Source organism: Poecilia reticulata, linkage group LG9 (genome assembly GCF_000633615.1).
Source record: "Poecilia reticulata strain Guanapo linkage group LG9, Guppy_female_1.0+MT, whole genome shotgun sequence".
In the NCBI taxonomy this organism is placed as follows: domain Eukaryota; kingdom Metazoa; phylum Chordata; class Actinopteri; order Cyprinodontiformes; family Poeciliidae; genus Poecilia; species Poecilia reticulata.
This window is the reverse complement of record NC_024339.1, coordinates 16,570,476-16,589,553: the sequence shown is the minus strand read 5'-3', so window position 1 is coordinate 16,589,553 and position 19,078 is coordinate 16,570,476. Positions and strand designations below refer to the sequence as shown.

The following is a 19,078-nucleotide window of genomic DNA, read 5'->3' as shown; positions in this document are numbered from 1 at the left end:
GTCAACATTTTTGCCGCTTTACCTGAGAAAATAAAAAGAAAGTGGAGGTGCTTCTACAATAGGAGATAGCGTACAAAATCAAAATTGAAATTGGAAATGCAGGTGATTTCTAGCTTTTCACCTGCATGAAAAGTGACTTATTCTACTGTTCTAGGATGAGCACAACACAATGGATGGATGGATGGATGGATGGATATAACATAGATACATATTACAAGACGATTTTAAAAATTGTTTTAGAGCGTTTTGACATCACTGTTGTCATTGAAAGATCTAAATGTAAATAGGTAGTTTTATTTTGAAATTCCTTTTTCAGGAAGTAGCTCCTCTGTAGTCTTGCTGCAGCCCGGAGTCTCAGGATCAGGAACGGAATGTGCAAGATGCAGAAAGTACTCAGACTTTCGCATAAAGTCTTTGTACTGTTACATTTTTAAGTAGGTCCGCCATAGTTTTAGGTTGCATGTAAATAATCTCATGGACACATTTAATATTATTCGTATTTTCTGACACAAAGACCCTGTAAAGTTTCAGTTGAAGCTTTGAGGATGACATAAACAAGCCTACCCGCTCAAACTCAGGGGGGTGTAGTATCTCTATCAGCTTATGCAACTTGTTATAACCCCCACCCCTAAACACCCCCCCCCCCCCACACACACACACACACTAATTTACAATGCTTGATGAGTTGCATTTAAAGTACTTACGTTTGATTTCTATTGCTCCATAGCAGCAAGGCACATTTGAAACATGTATCCAGTGAAACCATGAAATGTATTTCCGGACATACTTTTATTCAGACTTTGTTTTATCCAGATGGTTACCTTTTCGGGCAGAAGTGTGAACAGAAAAGATGATCCAGATCCAGATCTAAAACTGTTCCACAGTGACACCTGGTGAGAGACAGGCTGCAGAGCATCAGGCACGTGTGCGTTAATGACTGAAACTTACCGAGCTTGAGAGTAAATACAGGAAACAGTAACTCAAACAGGAGTTCACCACCGATTTCTGTAGCGTTATTGCACAAAATATTTGATTAAGAAGTGAACACAGAGCATGTAAATAAGTGCAGCCAGAGAGAAACCACACATGTGTATATGGAGAACATGCAGACTCCATGCAGAACGACCCCAGGTCAGGATTTGAACCCGGGACCGTCTGCTGCAAGGCAGCAGCTCCACCATAGCCCTACTTGTAATGAATGCAGATTAATTTCCACGCTCAGCTTTCAGGTTCATAAAATACAACATCCAAGCTGATATTACAAAATTACACGAAGCACCAGTAAAAAGTAAAGTTGAAAATCTGCAATATTTTCAGTAGAAAACATGCTTTTGTCCTTGAAATATACTCTAACCCCAAATTGTGGCCAAAAAACACAGTTAGAAAATGGTACAAATTTGTCCCTCCAGCTACAGAGACTTACAATGAACACAAAGTGTTTTTCTGTAACTATCCATGTTCATTTTTTTATTTTGTGTTTCATAGCGGGGCCACAAATATCAAGTGACTTATTACTCCAAAACAGACTTAGGCACTTCTTGTTTTTGTTGCTGGGAATAGAATAAAACATTTTGTGGACCAAGAGAATAAAAATAAAAAAAAAACACTTGACAAAAAAACTTATTGTATTAAGGAAAACATCTGAGGGACATTTTTGGATTTACAATGACGCAAGCTTTGTGACATTCAAATAATGGACATTAAATTGACTGGGTTAAAAGAATACACACGTAAATTATTTTGCTCTTTAAGTTGCTCTTTAAGTTGCTCTGTGTTCACTTCTTAATGGAAAAACACCTGAGTACTTTGAATTTATACTGCTTTTGATCTGCATGGGTAAAGGTTTAGACATCACTCTAATGTGACCTCTTCAGCCAGTCTCTTTGTCAAATGACATCTGATTTTATGGTGTTTTTGACATTCTTGGATGCCCATGTGAGTCCTTTATGACTCTAGAAAGGTCAGTGTCTAAAAAAAACAACCGATTCCCTGAAAATCTCCCTCAGAGTCTTGAATGAGCTTTGCTTCGCGGTCCTCTGAAGGCTGCGGTTGTAACATTTGCTCAACTTTACCACAAATATGCCTGGATGCAACACTCTGTGAACAGCGAGCTACTTTAGAAACAACTGTTTGTGGCTAACCCTCCTTGTGAAGTTTGTGACTTTCTGCACGACAACTGTCAAGTCAGCAGTCTTCCCCATGATTGTGTCAGCCATAACATCACATTTCTCTATTACAAATATTTTAGTTTATGTTCACATTTTCAGAGGCTAAAACTCCTGTTTCTGAACCTATTTTAAAAATGATATTTGGGTGACAGACTGCTACATCCTAGATGCACAAAAGAGAGCTATCGCAGATCCTTCCTTACAGTAGATTATAATTACACCCCTGCTGTTATTTGAAGATTTTTCAGTTCTTGTATTGTTTCTTGCACATACACACATATTTTGTGCATTTTGTTCAAATAAATTACCCTAATCAGTTTCCTGTTTCTCTTAGTTTGTTAAATATAACTTTATTTTTTGCCCATACTGCACAATCTCTTATGCTTCTGTTTTTATACGTTTTATACTTTAGTTTGAATATTTATGCTTCTAATTATCTATAATTTTCTGCTGGTTCCTGAATTTTCCCCACTGTGGAACAATAAAAGACATTTCTATTTTGTTTCTATTTCATATTTTTGTTTCAGCAAGTGTAAGCCGCAATCCTCTAATTAGCAGAAATAAATGTTCGTAAAGTGTTAGTAATAAAACTTTGTTTAATTTCTTGAACCGAGCGATTAAAACAGTTACATATTTTAACTTAGCAGCATTCACATTTTAATTATGAAAACTCACACCTTCAGTGGATTGAAAATGCTTTAATAAGTGATTTACACAAAACATACATATATTTGTGTACCGTGGTATAACATTGTACTATTGCTTTTTCTCTAAAAAAAAAAAAAAAAGACAGGAAAGTTCAATTATATAATGTAACACTGAAAATGCAACAAAAAAGGGAAAATGCATTTTTCTCTTTTGCCACCTTTTAAAAACATTTTACAGTCAAAATGAAACATTCATACTCATTTCTACCTTACAATTACATAAACATGTTTAAAAATGCATGTAAAATTTTAGATAACACGTTAAAAGTCATGTAGTCATGTTGGCATTAAAAAAACCCTCCTCACTGTACCTTTTCTATTGTCTGTGCACAAGCTGAGTGTTTAACTGGAATGATAGTGTGGTGTGTTGATGCAGAGTACAGCAACTTACTCATAGTCAAAAAGTGATTGCATTTAGATGAGCCTTTGGCAACAAGGAAACGTAAGGCGATGTTAAAATCACGTGGAAATGATTACAAGTTGTCTATTCTCAAGAAAACATAAGGCACATAAAAAACAAATCAACTCTAAGATGGATTAAAAAAAAAAAAGTAAATAGCTTTAAAATGCCCACTGTGAAGAAGTTAGTGTTCGTTTTTACTATGGATTAGTAAATATTTGTATCCAAATCGAATAAAGTTGGGTGTTCATGTACGTTCCAGGCCTGTGAGACATCTTATCAGTAACATTCAAAGTAAATAAGTTGTATAAACAATTAATCGAAACTCCAGTCTGGATTGTGTTTCAGACCAAGACAAAAACAGGAACTGAGACCAATAAATCCCGCGGATAAACCGCCTCCTTTTCCACGGAGAATGAGACTCGATGGGGACTAAATGACAAGCACTCTGATGACACAGCATCATCTGGCCACTGGATAAGAGCGACTAAAAATAAGAAGGTTTCTATTGCCTTGATTAGAACATCCAGCTCCACACATGGTCCCCGGTGACTGGAGCGAGGATGTTAGCAACTGCCAAGGCCTCCGGGGAGAAACCAAGGGAGCTTTGAGTGGGGAACGCAAAAGTACTATTGTTTTAACGTAGCATCGAGAACCTGGTTCGGGTGAATCAGAAAATCAGACTGGAAGTGCTCCAAGGGCAGCGGATGCGTCTAATTATCTGTTAACATCTTAATACTGCACAAGTTTTTCAACATTGCGTCACTTTCCAGGCGCAAACTGCATCGTATTTTAGTGGAAACAAAAGAAAGCATAAAAATCCAGAAATAATCTAGTTAGCTCCAGCCAATCTGTGCAGAAGAAGAATGGGGAAAACACTTCAGTCTCTTTATGTGCTTAAGTTGGTATTGCCAGACTTTTCAGATTATGTGTGTTGGCCTCTCACACAGCTCCTGATAATAAACTACATTCAAGTTTGTGGTGAAAAAGTTTAAGAGGTATAATACTTTGGCAAGTCACTGTATATTGTAGTATTTACTTTCAGCATTTTTCCTGATAACTAGACAGATTAGTAATCTTAACCCAAATGGTTGAAAACATGACAGAAAACAAATGAGATGTTACAAACGCACAGGCAGCGACAGAACAATTTGCAGTGATTGCTGTAGAAAACACATTTTTCTGATTGAAATACCCTCTATGACCACTCTATGAGTTAAAGAAAATCTGATAATTCCCTTCTTAAGTAGTGTGTTCTTAATATCTTAAGGAAATTACTATTTTGTGAGCATATTTTGTGCTTCTTGATTGCAGAGCAGATAGTGTTAGATTAAAAAACAACAACAGATTCCTCTATAGAAGACAAGATTGGAAATGGAAATCACTCCCAAATGGTTTGCTTTTGTTTAAATAATAAGACTGATTTTTGACATCAGACTGTTTTTAATGTTTTGCTGTGTGGAAAGTTCAGGAAGCACTGCAGAATGATCTGAAGGGAATGACTGAACCTTTTCCACTTCCTCCTCCATCAGTCTATTGGCTCTGCAGCCACTGCGCTCTCAGCTCCTCCACCTCCCTGCCGTACCAGTCGTGGAGTTTGGAGAAGCAGGCGGTGTCAGGAGAGACCGGGCTCTCCAGAGACGCTCCTAACCGCCGTGGTGGCACTGGCGGAGCCCTCCCGCCGTCGCCCGCACATCCAGGCACCATCCCGGCGTCCGTGCAGCCGTCCCAGGTCACGCAGGACGGCGCCGCCTCTGCCGACCCGTTAGCCGAAGCGGATGGAGGTTTGCTCCATGCGACTCCGTTCTCCCTGGAACTCCCGGAGATGAGCTGCACCTCATCCTGAAGCATCTTCTGAGCAGAGTAAACGGCGGCCATGGAAGGAGCGCTTGACGATGACGAGAGGGAAGACGATGAAGACGAAGAGGAGGACGCCCCGGACCTGGATCGCGCCACTTGATTCCGCCGGGAAGGTTTTGGCCTGGCCTGCTGGCCTCCAGCTCCGGCGGCATCCTGGATCTCCTCCAGCTGCCTCTCCAGCTCCTTCACCACCAGCCTCATGTAGTCGAAGCTGGCCCTCGACAGAGCCTTCACCCACGACTCCATGGCCGCCTGGTTCTCCGCTGCCAGCTTGTACACCCGCGCCCTGGCACAGTCGAACTTGATGGCGAAGGCGAACTCCTCCACGGACTCGCACAGCTCCACGGTGCAGCCCTCCAGGACGATGACGCCGATGGGCTCTCGGCTGTCTCGCTCCTCAAAGTAGAAGAGCATGTTGCCCTTCAGGACGAACCAGCGGCGGTGATACGCCGTGTTGCGCTCGCCCTTTTTGAACAGGAAGCCAGTCTTGTCTGGTGGCGAATCACAGGTGGCGTAGTGCGCCACGCTGCGTTCGTTTAGCTTCATCTTTTCCGCCCTTTAGAGTCTTTATTCACCTAAAAGAAGAACAAACATCAAGAAACGTCAAGACAGTGGGGTTTTCATAAGGTTGATTAACTTCTGCTTGATTGCCAGTTACCAATCTTCTACCGATTCCAATTTTGTAGTTTTCTGAAATGTTGCTAAATACAGCAAGAAAGACGCCGAGATGGTAAGAGTGTGGTGGCTATTGTTAACCGCAAATGTGCAAATATGATGTGGTGGGTCGGTCTGTCAGTCAAACCTCTCATGGGAGAGCAGAAGAGAACAGTGGATGATTTTTAAACCTTTGCTGAGGCAGATAAGATCAGGGGATAAAACTGGCTTCACGTGCAAGTATTGGCCAATCACTGATCTCCCAAAATTAAGGAAATTGAAGTCAATAAATCGGCACACCTCCCTTACAAATGTCATATTCTAAAATAACAAATGTGACATTTTTTTCTGAATAATGACACTATTACAAACCAATTAAGTAACATGGCTGATAACATGTATTCGTGCCATGTACAGGTAGATCATTCCTCATGGATCATTTGTTCTGGACCCAACAGCTCGCCCTTTAACAAACACTCAGACAGGAACACATTACACCTGTTTCAGCTTCACTACACTGGCTTTCCATCTGCCTCAGAGTAGATTTTAAACTTTTGTTACTTGTTTAAGCTCTTAACATCCTTCCTCGCCATTATTTTTCCGAGTTTTTGAGCTTCTCCAGTCGCACCAGGTCCTTGAGTTCAGGCAGTCACATACAGTTCCGGAAATTCAGCTCAATTCAAAAATGCTTTATGCCAAACGTAAATAAAATGTTGTCATAACTCCGTAACATTCGAGTATCTTCAAAGAGTCACGTGGATGGTGATGCTGTTGGGAGGAAGGTGTCTGAATAATATCATCAGTTATTGGTAAACACTGCTGCTAACCCGTCTCGTTTGCTTTTGCCGCTCCTCTTTAAATTTCTGAATGATTAGAAAGCCGGGCAGGGAGACGTTGGAGTCGGCGATATAATCCTCGCCAGTGATGGAGGGATGGAGGAAACGCTTTGAACTTCCTCCTTCTCTCCATGAAACCTCCTTTTCAGCTCTCCTGATAACATTGTTCAGATATTATTTTGAGCTTTTTTAGATGTTAATCAGCTCCTCCCCGTTGTAAAAACAAGACACCGTTGCCATGGTTACGCATCATAACAACTGCCTTAATGTAAAAAGGTTTAAATTTTATACTTAAAAACCTGATCTTGGTATTAATTATAATGGCTTTTGTATGTTTTAACTTACAGTGACATCTTGTAGTCTCCTCCCTACTGGGATATCATATCATGCTAAATCGGTTATTATAGTTTCATTTTCTCCCCACATACAGTACAGAAAGGTAGAAACAACCTCACTGGACCTTGAAAAGCCTGACTGTTGCATTTTTTAAAAAATTTTTTACTCTGTATAATCACATGTCTACCAGTAAACCAGGACTTGGAACCTTCCCATTGAGTAAACAGCTAGTAATCCCTGCTGTAAATTCACCTGCTGTAATGTTTCTGCAGTCACAGCTCCTGGCGCAAACACATCAGGGTAAACAGAGGTCACCACTTACGTTCTTGTCTCATGTCCAGCTGACAGCCGCCCCAGTGCTCCCATCACATCTGGACTTCCCAGCTCATCGGTTCTCCACCTCCATCATCCGTCTCCTCAAACGCAGAGCAGAAAAAAAGCGTTAGACAGCTACAGTTACCAACACCGGCCAAGAGAAACGCGGTTTAAAACGGTCGGGATTAGCCGTTTCTTCCACCTCGGAGGGCTAATCCATCGTGTCTGTGGGAGGGGAGGGTGGAGGGGATGATTCAGCCCTCAGCGGGGCTGCTGGTGGGTCACAAGCTTTTGACGCATCAGCACTTTGCACGAACTTATCTCTGACTACTCAACAGTTTCATTAACGCAAGAGAAACTTTTGCTGAACCTTCTGTGAAACAGCCAGCCTCACTCCCTGTGCCAACTAGCAAGAAGGTGGCATTTAAATTCCCACTTGGTGAGAACAAAACACGCATCCCGAGGGTCAATCTGAGCGGTTCCTGTTACAGCTCATGAAAACAGTGCGAGTACCTGCGGATAGAGACGACTCCTACCTCCTCCAGGCTGATAAGCTCTGGTTTCTTTTATTTGTAGTTCTTTCTTTCTTTTTTCTTTCGTTCCTTTCCTCCCCGTCACGTGACCAGTCAAAGGGGACGCTTGTTATGTTGTACCAGGCGCGGCTCGCGTGGGCGGCTCAACTGTCGCTCTGGTGAAGCGCTCGCGTTCCCCGAATAAAGCTGTATCACAAAAAAATGTGCCCTACACGTCGTTGTCCTTGGAAATATGAAGACTCATTATTTCCCCCCCCCCCCATACTCAAACAGCCGTCTGAGGCTCCAGTAGTTACTTGAAAAAATATTTAGACCATAAACGTCTCTGTGCTTTTTTGTGCTGCAGTTACAGCTGCAACTTTTTGCGGCATGTGTCTTCCATCTTTGCACATCTAGAGAGTCATTCTTGTTCATTCTTCCTTCTCAGCTCTAATGAACGAGGTATTTTAAAAATAAAAATATGCACGTGAAAATCTCCTTTTTAAATCTTTTCAGAGATTCTAAGTTATATGTAGACTTTGACTAAGCCAGGGGTTTGCAGCCTGGCTCTTTGGACCTTCTCCACAATACCTCCAAATACCTTTTGCTAAAAATAAAAAAAGAAAAGAAAAATTATAAGGAAATATCTAATATTTTGAAATATAGACATAGGAAGAAATACAGGGCAGTTTTTCCAGCTGTTTAATTGAATTATTTATTTTAATTTTCACAGCAGAATGACAATACGAGGGTTACCAGTTACATTTTCTTTAATCTTTTTTTTTTGCCATTAGGCTGGAAGAAATGTGCTTCCTTTACATCAGTTTCCATAAATATCAAAATCCCATGTAAAGATGTGTATCAATCATGGTTTTGGTTTTTTTCTTTATTTTAAACCTAAAAATATGGATAAAAAATATAAGTTATCCATTTTCAAACGGTCATAAACCACTAAGAGCTCTTGATAAGCTTTAATTATATGGTTTGAGTGATTAAAGGGCTCTTTGGATTGTAAAGGTTGCAGACCCCTGGACTAGGCCATTCTAAGAAATTACGATAAGTATCTAACACTCGCTGCAGCACAGGTTATTGTTTTCTTTCAACTGTTTTTTTTTCCTTATTTCAATTGCCACTCTTCCATCCAGACCAGATTTGCAGATTGCACAGCAAATATTAGTCCTGTTAACAGATTTTCTCACCTGAGCGGCAGATTTCTGTAGCTCCCCCAGAGCATCTGTGGTCCTCTTGGCTGCACCAGTTCAGATGGATGACTAGGTCTTGGTATGTTTTTGGTTCCACTGTTCAGGTGAACAGTCTTTCTGGAGATATTTAAATCACGATTTTTGTTTTATAACTTAAACCTACTTTTAAAAAATTTTCTCAGCTCCTGTCCGCTGTGTTCTTCAAAATGCTGTTTCTAAATGTTCTCTAACAAACAGGATGTTCTCTAAGACAGGACAACTGTCTTAGTGCTGAGATTAAATTAAAAAATAAACTATATTTACTAATTACTTGAATTCTGAAGGCAACTGTTAATATCAAGTTTTATTTAGAAGTATTACGATAGGTATACGTTTGTAGATATTTTTTGGTGTATAAAGGGTTGAAAACATATATTCATTTTCTTTCCACCACAAAATTATGCGCTGTATTGTGACAGTCTATCACAAAAATAATCAGAATATATGAACATGTATTAAAAATACTACTGATGAACATGCTTAGACAATGTTACTTGCATTAAAATAAATCATGCAGAAGCAAGCATTGAGATATTGTTCTTGAGTAAGATATTCCATTAATTAGTAATTTAATTGGCAGAGATTTCTTACCAAGAACATTATCTATAAGTCCAGTGGCTCAACACAGTTTTATAATCTTAGGCTTTGGTAAAAAAAAATCAATCAGGCAGCTGTAGCTCATCCAAAATACTGTTGCCAGAGTCCTTAAATCAATGCACTTTGTGAAAGGTCAGATTTTAAAATCATTTCATTGTTCAATACTGAATGTTCTTGGACCAAAATACAATAAAATGTGAGTTGGATGAACTAGTCATCAGAGGCCTGTTCATGGGAGCATTTTGTTCCCTTTTCTCAATGCCTGAAAGCCTGAGTTGTACATAAAGTATTCACTTCTTTTAATTGAAATAGACAACATAATCATAATCAAGTTTATTTGATCAGATTTTGGCTTTTGAGTTTTTTTTTACGAAATGCTTAAATATTACTCACAGTTTAAATGATTTTCATTGTGCATTCATTGATTACTTTGAATCAACGAGTGCACAACATCAGTTAGTTTTTTACCTACTTTAACCGCTTTTATCCAAGTCAAGATGCATTTGCTGGACTAGTCAAAATAACCTCTCTTTTCCACACACGGTAGCCAGATATCAGAAATCTGCAAGCAATCTGCAGTTGTACTTGAAATAAGTTTTTTTATGAGTATCTGTCAACATACACGTCAAAAATTAGGAATTCAGAAAGCTCTAAAACAGTTCATAGTCTAATGACTCAGTTATTGACTAACATGTTTTCAGAGTGAACTTGTTTACATATTTATTAGAATTGGCAGGTATTTAAAACATGTCAAAATTAGTTATTTTATCTGCAGTAAAAATTATTCTTTAGCTTCTCTCTAGTCTATTCAGATTTACACAAAATTCTGAACGTTTCAGAAAAAAAACTAGAAATTTCCAGCATCAACAATATAACCCTTGAGTCACAGCAGAAATTAGTGCTGTGTACATTACGTGTGTTAACTCTGTAAAAATGAAACCAGAGATATTTCCCAACATACACAGAATAAAACATTAGTAAGGGTTTGAACTGTCACAGGAAAGAGCATCATGCTGAAAACAAAAGAAACCAGCTTAGACTAGGGAAAAATAAAATGCCGGTGCACACAAAGAAGAAAAAGGCCAGACAATGTTATCACAGCTTTCCCCAGTGTCAAAAACTGGAGTTAGGGGCATCAACAACAAACTCCCCACAGCACAAGGACAAGCCTGGCAGAGGAAGGAAGCCAAAGATTATGAAGAACAAGAGAGAAATATGTGTAAAATCCCTTTCTGACTAGTCAGAAATTGCAGTCTCAAAGAGGATGATAACTCTGCTCAGGAATGATCTGTGTGGTCGCGGAACAAGAAAATCTCCACTTGTGCAGAAATGAAACCTTCAAGTGAGACTGAAGTATGAGGGCACCCTGGAGAAAGATCATCATGTCTGTCGTTCAGCTGAGAGAAAACTAAAGCTCTTTGGCCATAAAGAGATTGCTTATGACTTGAGAAAGAAGGTAGGGGGGGTGTATAACCAAGCAGTGAAACACAGCATTAGGAGGATTGTGCTGCGAAGACACTTCCTTGAATCTGGAAGTGGGAATACTCTCGGGGAGGAAGGAATCTGAGTGATGAGGAAAGAGAATATCTAAAGATTTTGATCGAAATCCTTGAGCAATCAGCAGCAAAACTGGGTCTGAGTCGTTGCTTTGTCTTCCAAAATGGCAACGCCTCAAAACATCTGGCAAAGAACTAGCTCCAGATAACTTAACTGAATGTTTTTTTTGTTGTAGATGGTATCTACTATTTATTAAGTACAAAAACATGGTCTGATGAACTGCTGAGATACAATATATTTACACATATAATTCAGACAACTCCTACATGGCTCAGTGGAGGTGCACCATATACAGAGGCCACAGCCCTCAACACAGTTGTTCCCGGTTCAATTCCTCGCCCCAGGCCATTTGCTGCATGTTTTACCGTTGTTTCTCTGTCTGCCCTTCCTCCTACAGTGGCATAAAGGTCACTAGTCCCATTAAAAACGCTTAAAGGGACGGCATTATGTATTTTTCAAGCACGCTGTGCTGTTTTATAGCAGTCAAGTAAATATGTTAGCTTAATCAAATTGTATCAAATTTGACATCTTGAAATAATTGGGCCTCTGTTTCTTTAAGAAGCTCCTGCTCGTTCTGACACTCTGTCTTCAACATTTACCATTAACAACCGTTCTTAGAAATTGTTTGTAGGATGAGCTCAGCAGACTCGAAGCTTCACTAGGTGTTTTTTAATTGCTGCTGCCGCTAGTCTGGAGGAGCTGAGTGGGGAAGGCGAGGGAAAGGTGTGCTCTGCTCTGTGAGGCAGAAGCTGGGCTGGAGCGTGCAGCTCCACAGACGACTAGAGGATTTTTCAAATATGGATGAAAAAATCAAAGCAACACAAAGGAAATTACATTATAACAAGACACAAAGCTAAAAAATGTTGACAAAATTTTCTCTTTTTAAAGAAAAAATAAAATCTGGTTGACGGTAAATGCCAGAGGGCGACCATATCTGGAGGAGCTGTAGAGTCACAGAACGGACTGGGATTTTACCGGAGCTGTGTCGGAGATTTATTGAAAATTACAATGAACGACTGAAGCTTGTTATCGAAAATAAAAGATAAACAACCATCAATATCAGAAGTAAAAATTTGGCCCAGGTGGCTTTTATTTTTTGTGGGATAATTTTGCTTCTGTGTGCAAAATAAAATCTTGTAAGGATCCAGAGCAAAGTTAGGATGTTTGAATGACAATAATTGTGTCCTCTTGTGTAAAAGTCAAGAATTTGTGGTGTTTTAACAACTAAGCACCATTCTATTTCTAGACATCACTACTGGATTAATTATGCAGCTATTCACGCTTCTTAAACTTAGTTTACATAACTCCAACTAAATTGCATATTCCCATACATACTTACACTATCCTCCTGAATAATGTTTCTTTTTTAATTAATAACAGTCAATGCAACTCAGCTGCAAGCACATTCCTCTTTGGATTTTTTTTTTGATTTGCTCAAGGGCACCAAGGCAGTGAGTTAAACATGTATTCTTTTTTTCCCCCCTAAAATGCAAATTATCCAGCACGTTGTTTCCGGTTCACAGGCTTGAATGCGTCTGAAGGACTGCCTCTCTGTCCTCCAGGCGGTCCTCTGTGACCCTGCCCTTCGTTAATATGGCGCTCAGAGTGCTGGCTGCGGCCCGTGTCATATAGTCTTTATGAACGTGACAAGACACCATTAGTTTGCTGAAATATCTTGTGCAGACAGTTCACGGCCCCCTGGCATCGCCAGCTTCTATCTCATCACGCTAATCTCCAGCTAACAGATGCAGCTGATGATGCCATTTACTGGACTTTTCGCCCCCCCTTCCCCCTTTTCTTTGAGACCATTTGCTCGTGCTGCCATTTTTTTTTCTTCTGTTAGCGATTTTGATTAAGTGCAATGCTCTTTGCAGTCAGTTTAATTTCCTCTTTTTGGCACTCGGTTCACAGAGTCATGACATCGTAAGAGATTAGTCTACAAGAGCACAATTTCTAAAAATCGAATGCAGACAGCGGGGAAAAAGTCAACAGTGAAATATTTTTTTGAGGGGGGAGTAAAGTATACACACACGCACACACACACACACACACACGCACACACACACACACACACACAGCAACACGGAGTGCAAATTTTACTTCTCACAAGTTAGTTTCAAAGAGTTTGTGAACACACAAGAAAAACGTCACTGAGAGATTCCTTTTGAACTCGACATGAATTCAGTCTGTGTCCAATGAGAAGAAAGAACCAGAGTTTGATTGTATTCTGTAATTGGTTTTAAAAATTGAGCCGTGTGCTTTGCACATTTTGTCACGTTAAAACCACAAACAAACGTTTGGCATTGGGATTTTATTTCATCTTAATTGTAATTTGCCTAAATACAATCCAGTGCTTTCAGTTGCCTTTAAAAGATTTTAAATAACAATAAAAGTTTACCTTTCTGTCATTCTGTCATGGTGACTCTGGAGGAGCTGCAGAGAGCTACTGGACATCTGTTGTTAGCCATGCTCTGCAAAATTATCTGACCTTTATAGGATTTAAAAAAGCCATGCAGGGGATACAGCAGATATGTGCTCTGGTCAGATGAGACAAAAGCGGAAATTCTGGCCTAAATGTAAAAATACATCACCCACGATGACAGCATCTCCATGGTGAGACAGGGTGGTGGCAGCATCGTGCTGTGGTGTTGTGTATTTTCATCAGGACTGGGAATTGGATGAGAAGACGGATGAAGCTAAATACAAGACTATCCTGAATGAAACATGTACAGCAGTTCAACCAGGAGGTTCCTAAACATACAACCGGAGCTACTGTCAAATATTTAAAGCACATTAAAGCGGCCCAGTCAAAGTCCAAACCTAAATTCAGTTGAGAATCTTACGTAGATGCACTTTACCCAACCTAAAGGCTCACCCCTCAACCACTTGCAGCTGTGATTGGCGCAAAAAACAGCTCTGGTATTATTCTAACATTAACTAAAAAGGGTTGAATACTGATTCCTGGAACACTTCTCAGAGTTTTATTAATAGAAAAACTTAAAGCAGTGTATAATTTTACATTTGACAAATTATGCACCACTTTGTGCTGGTCTGTCACACAAAAACCCCATGAAAATACACAACAATTTGTGGCAGAAAAGTGACAAAATGTGAAAAAATATTGTTGTAATTACAAGTGACTCGCCTGCAAAAGCTTAATAGAATATGATCAGATTTTTATTTTAGAGACTGGGAAATGAACCCGATTAACAAGTTGACAGGACATGAAGAATATCTCTTAAATACTGTAGCGAGCAGAACGAGCTGCACCTTGGACTCATCTAGACGTCCTCTTTGTAGAAATGCATAGAAAAACACAGTGATGGCAGGACAGAGTGAAGGGCCAGTCAAGCATTCATTCATTCACCCAAACCTCCCTTCTGATAAAGCACAATTATTTGGTTTATGACACTTTTCTTCTTCATCGTACTGTATATTCTTTTCTTTATACAGAAATATATATATATATATATATATATATATATATATATATATATATATGTTTCTTTTATCTCTACAAACACAATCTTGCTCTTCTGCCTTTCTGAAAAAAGTACTACATGAGGGATTATTTTCATATTTTGTCTATAAACCTCTGTTGTCCAACGTAATATCAAAAATATCATCTTTTTAAATGTTAAAAGTCTCTGTAGAAAAAAATGGCTGAAATATATAGATATCAAACATGTTTATGTATATTTGTACACAAATAAAATTTGATGCAAATTATCACCTCAACAATCCTTTAAAGCTGAAATTTGCCACACTGGACTGAATCTCTCTGCTTTTTAACCGTGGAGTATGCATGGATGCATGGCACCAGTTGAGCAAATACAGAAACGACGGACGTCAACGACTGGACACAGACCAGCGGCCAAATCGATATTCATTTCCAAACACTGGTCGCAACAGAAACAGTCCATGGTTGGGATGTGGCACATACTGACATAATACTATTTTCTCCTTCTCTGCAGTCCAGCGGAGACGCTGTTTTTTCTCTCGCGAGGCGGGCCTGTCGGGCAATCCGTGCACAATTACGATTCTTAAAAAGGCAAATCCCATCGGTTGAGTGGAGCTATTGATTTCCATCTGACAGAGCAAAAGTCTGTATTGGCGTCAATCAAACACCGACTGACATCATTTCAACCCATATCTCGTGCGGCTTCATCCAAATCCGCCTCATTACTTTTGATAACTGGGTCTGGGCAGCATTCCGATCTAATTTAGACGTTTTTTATGAACAAACATATCACTCGCAGCGGCCGGCTCTCTTGCCTTGCCTTGTTTTGGAGAGTAACGTGTTTTTCTTTTTGTTTTTTCCACCTGTACAGCTGTCGCCTGAAGGTTGTTTCATGCTCAGAAGAGGATATTGTCTTCTGTCAGTTCAGAGCCATTAGCACTTTCAAGCACCAGAAGGCTGATGTTTGGACTCCTTCCTCCCTGATCAACCCGGGTCGATTAGAGTGTGAAGCCAGCATCCACTCCTCTCAGAGCTCAAGGATCTCAATGGGCCCTGTAGAGGAGAAGAAAAAAGAAAAAAAAAAAAAAACAGGAGACACATTAATGTGGATATCTGACTGCACAGAGGAGAGGCACTTGACAGTTGGAGCAACAACAATTGCTTTTTATAGAGAGCCAAATGAAAGGTATCACCGCCCAGTCACAGGCGCCCGGCGCCACATCCGCAGGTTATCAAACTGAACGGGAATCGTTTGACACGTTTTCCTCTGTGGATTACAACCACTTCTTAGAGAGCTGTCGTCTTTAGTCAAGTCTGGAGACGTAGGTTACCGAGGACAGAGAACCTTCTGGGCCACTGTTGCTCTCACGCGTCTGATCCAGTTGTTGAGATGTTGTTTCTCTCTCCGCAACACGAAGCAGCTGAGCCCTCTATGTTTTAACTTCAAAGGGGCGTGAAAGCCTCAAATTAAGCAAAGCCACACCATCGAATCTCTGTAGGTTGCAGTGGACCATCATGGCCTTTGACTCTTCCTTTACACGCATGGCTGCATGACTGCTCCATTAGCGCTCGCTCTTTGTACTTATATGCCTTGATGTATCCCTCATATGTATCCCTTTAAAGTCATAATTTATGCAAATGACCTACTCACTTTCCAGCATCATGACTCGGTTTGACTCGTTGGCTCAGAGGAAACAATGAACCGCAAGAAAGTAAACCTTACATGCACCAGATTTATGTCTGAATGTGTTGTTGTTTCAAAAATGATTACACTAACTAAATATTTCCAGAGGTTGAATTTTCTTTTTTTTTTTAAAGCACAAAGGCAACATTTACAGAGATGCACTGATCAGAATATTGTGGCAAATTTCCAACCGTAGTTTTAGTGAATATCGATTTTAGTCAACTTCGATTTTACCTTTGCACCTACAAAAGTTGTAAAATCCCAGCAAAGCAGCTTGATGAATTTGACTGGCAACTAATCAGAAAGATGAGCATTGCAAATAACATTACAGCAAATAATTTCAGCCTTTCTTTTAAAATAATGGTTGAAAAACAGATTAGAGTTAATGATGAGAAAAATTAATAGAATAAATGTTTTTATTTTGGTGGTTTTTTTTCTCATCTTCCCTCCAGATTTCTGAGACCTTCCTAAGGGTCGCGGCTTTGAAAAACACTCAGACAGTGAACAAAAGGTGGAAGGCTGGCTGGGCAGAGAGTTAGACAAACACATGAATGGATAGACGAACATGAGGTATGGCTGCACATTTGGATGCACAATGGACAAATGGATGGATAAATAGATAACTGGTTGGAATAGATGGATGTATAGTCTGACAGACTGATATGTGGACACATGACCAGATGGATGGACACGACTTTAAGACATACCAAACCAGTAAAAACTCCAGTTGTCCAGAAACCCTCATATTGTGTTGGAAACGAACCTTTAATACAGGATCTACTGTGCAGACACAAGCCCTCTGGCATGCCACGTCATAATTGCTTCTTTAATTTTGTTTCACGCTTCCTCGTATCGTTTTCATTTTATGTGATTATGTTGAAATGTAGCTCATTGAGGAAAACAGAAATCAAAGTAAATGATGCATGCAGAACGAGGACGAGCAAACAGACAACCGTGTCTCTTCGCAGGACTATCACCAGCAGCAATCAGACAGAGAAACAACTGCTAATTAATATTCACTGGCAAAATGTGGGTCTCTCTCTGACTGTCGAGTTTTATTACTCGCTGTGCGTTTGCCAGGTTGGAAAACCAGATAAGACAACAGGAGGAGTAGGAGGATAATAAACACACATGTGACTGTAGTTTAGGCAGAAATAAATCAGAGTTACGACCTGCAAGGAGGAGCAGCACAGGTAACATTAAGAGGACATTAGAGATTTATGCATATCATTTTTTATAATTTAAAAGTAAAGTTAATGAGACCACTAAAGATAAGCTGACTAAAATTCACCTCCTTGGATGTTCTACCCTTTCATTTCTTTTACAAATCAACCGTAGTCAACAAAATGTGTCTTTTTTTTTTAACAAAAAACAAAAAAAATGACCAATGATTTCTACAACATAATCACAGTCATATACAAATATTTTCTCTGACTTCATTGGAGTGAATATTTACGCAGCCACTTATTTTAGGTTCAACGTTTTATTTAACCGTCATTATTTTGTGAAATCAGTCTTCTGTTTTGACATGATTTTTTTTTGTGTGTCGAAAAATAGACGCTGTTGATTGTGATTGATTTTAAAAGCAATAAAAAAGGGTAAAAGATCCGATGAGGTTGAATACTTTTCACAGGCACACTTAAACACCGAAACTAACAACTCCTTTTGCTGCACAAAGTGTTGTTTCTTCGATAACACAGCAACCTCACCCACATGTACACGGAGACGCATGCATGCAGAGAGATTGTTGTGCATACAGATGCTGCTGAGTGGGAGTGAAGCATCAGCCAAGGGGAAAGGAAAGAAAGAAATAAAGAAACAGTGAGCGCGAGAAAGATGGAGACAGAGATACAGAGAGAGGGAGAGGAAAAAATAAATAAAAAAATGGAGCCGGGGTACGAATTAGAGCGGTGAGCTGGAGGGAGTGGGTCAGTGCCGTTGAGTCAGGCCTGACTCATGATGGAGGCGGTGGAGATCCACCTCCTTCCTGCCCATTACAACTTTATCTTGGAGCCTAGAGCTCTGGAGCACAGATAGCTTTTACAAGAAAAAAAAAAATAAAATAAATCACAGCAAAACACTCCCACAGACGTGATCAGGGGAGCAGTGGTATTCTGCTAACAAGAGCAAGCTCGTTATAAATCATGGGTGTATTTAATAATGTCTTATGAAAACAGAGGCTTTTCTATTTACTGAATGTCAAAATATTCACTCTGATAAACATGGGTTTAATCTTGCATCAACCATTAGCTGTCTGTCATGGTGTCTTTATGGTTTATTCTGCAAGAATGAAGCAATATTTAGTGTTATTCTGTGGCTCAAACCTCAATACTAGCATTAAATTATGTAGCATGATGGGGAAACTGCCACTGAGCGGGTACAACTTGAAATATTTTGTACTTTTAAATCAAGTTCTTACTGTTCAGTAGAGATGTGCTCAGTAATAATGCAGAGATTGATTATTTTTTCAGAGATTATCTGTCTCATGTTAGGACAGCGAAATTTTTAATACGTATGTAATTTTTTTTTTTTTAAGTTAGATGCTGCAGCTTTAAACAGAGGTTCGGTGTGAGAGTCACTACCAGGTGGAGYAGWAGCRGCGCTCCGTCTGTGAAATATTACTACCTGTAGCGCGTAGCAGCGGTTCAACAGCGAGAGCAGAACCAGCGTCTTACATCGCAGCTCGAAGACTTAAATCATTTTGCGGGTTATTTATTTAGCTTTCTGACCGTCATGCTAATCCGGGTGAGT

At 39.7% G+C, this 19,078-nt stretch overlaps 1 protein-coding gene across 9 annotated transcripts in view; it reads right to left on the bottom strand.

The window, feature by feature from the left end:
- Positions 1-2,851: 2,851 nt before the first annotated feature.
- Positions 2,852-19,078, bottom strand: part of pheta1 (PH domain containing endocytic trafficking adaptor 1) — a 34,334-nt gene continuing 18,107 nt past the window's right edge. The window contains exons 1-3 of one of the 9 annotated variants that reach the window (XM_017306763.1): positions 7,790-14,613; positions 7,284-7,377; positions 2,852-5,710 (exon numbers count right to left, since the gene is read on the bottom strand). In XM_017306763.1, coding sequence (XP_017162252.1) covers positions 4,809-5,681 — 873 coding nt within the window. In that variant the 5' untranslated portion in view covers positions 5,682-5,710; positions 7,284-7,377; positions 7,790-14,613 and the 3' untranslated portion in view covers positions 2,852-4,808. The other 8 variants (XM_008418257.2, XM_008418255.2, XM_008418256.2 and 5 more) reach the window with 8 other exon arrangements.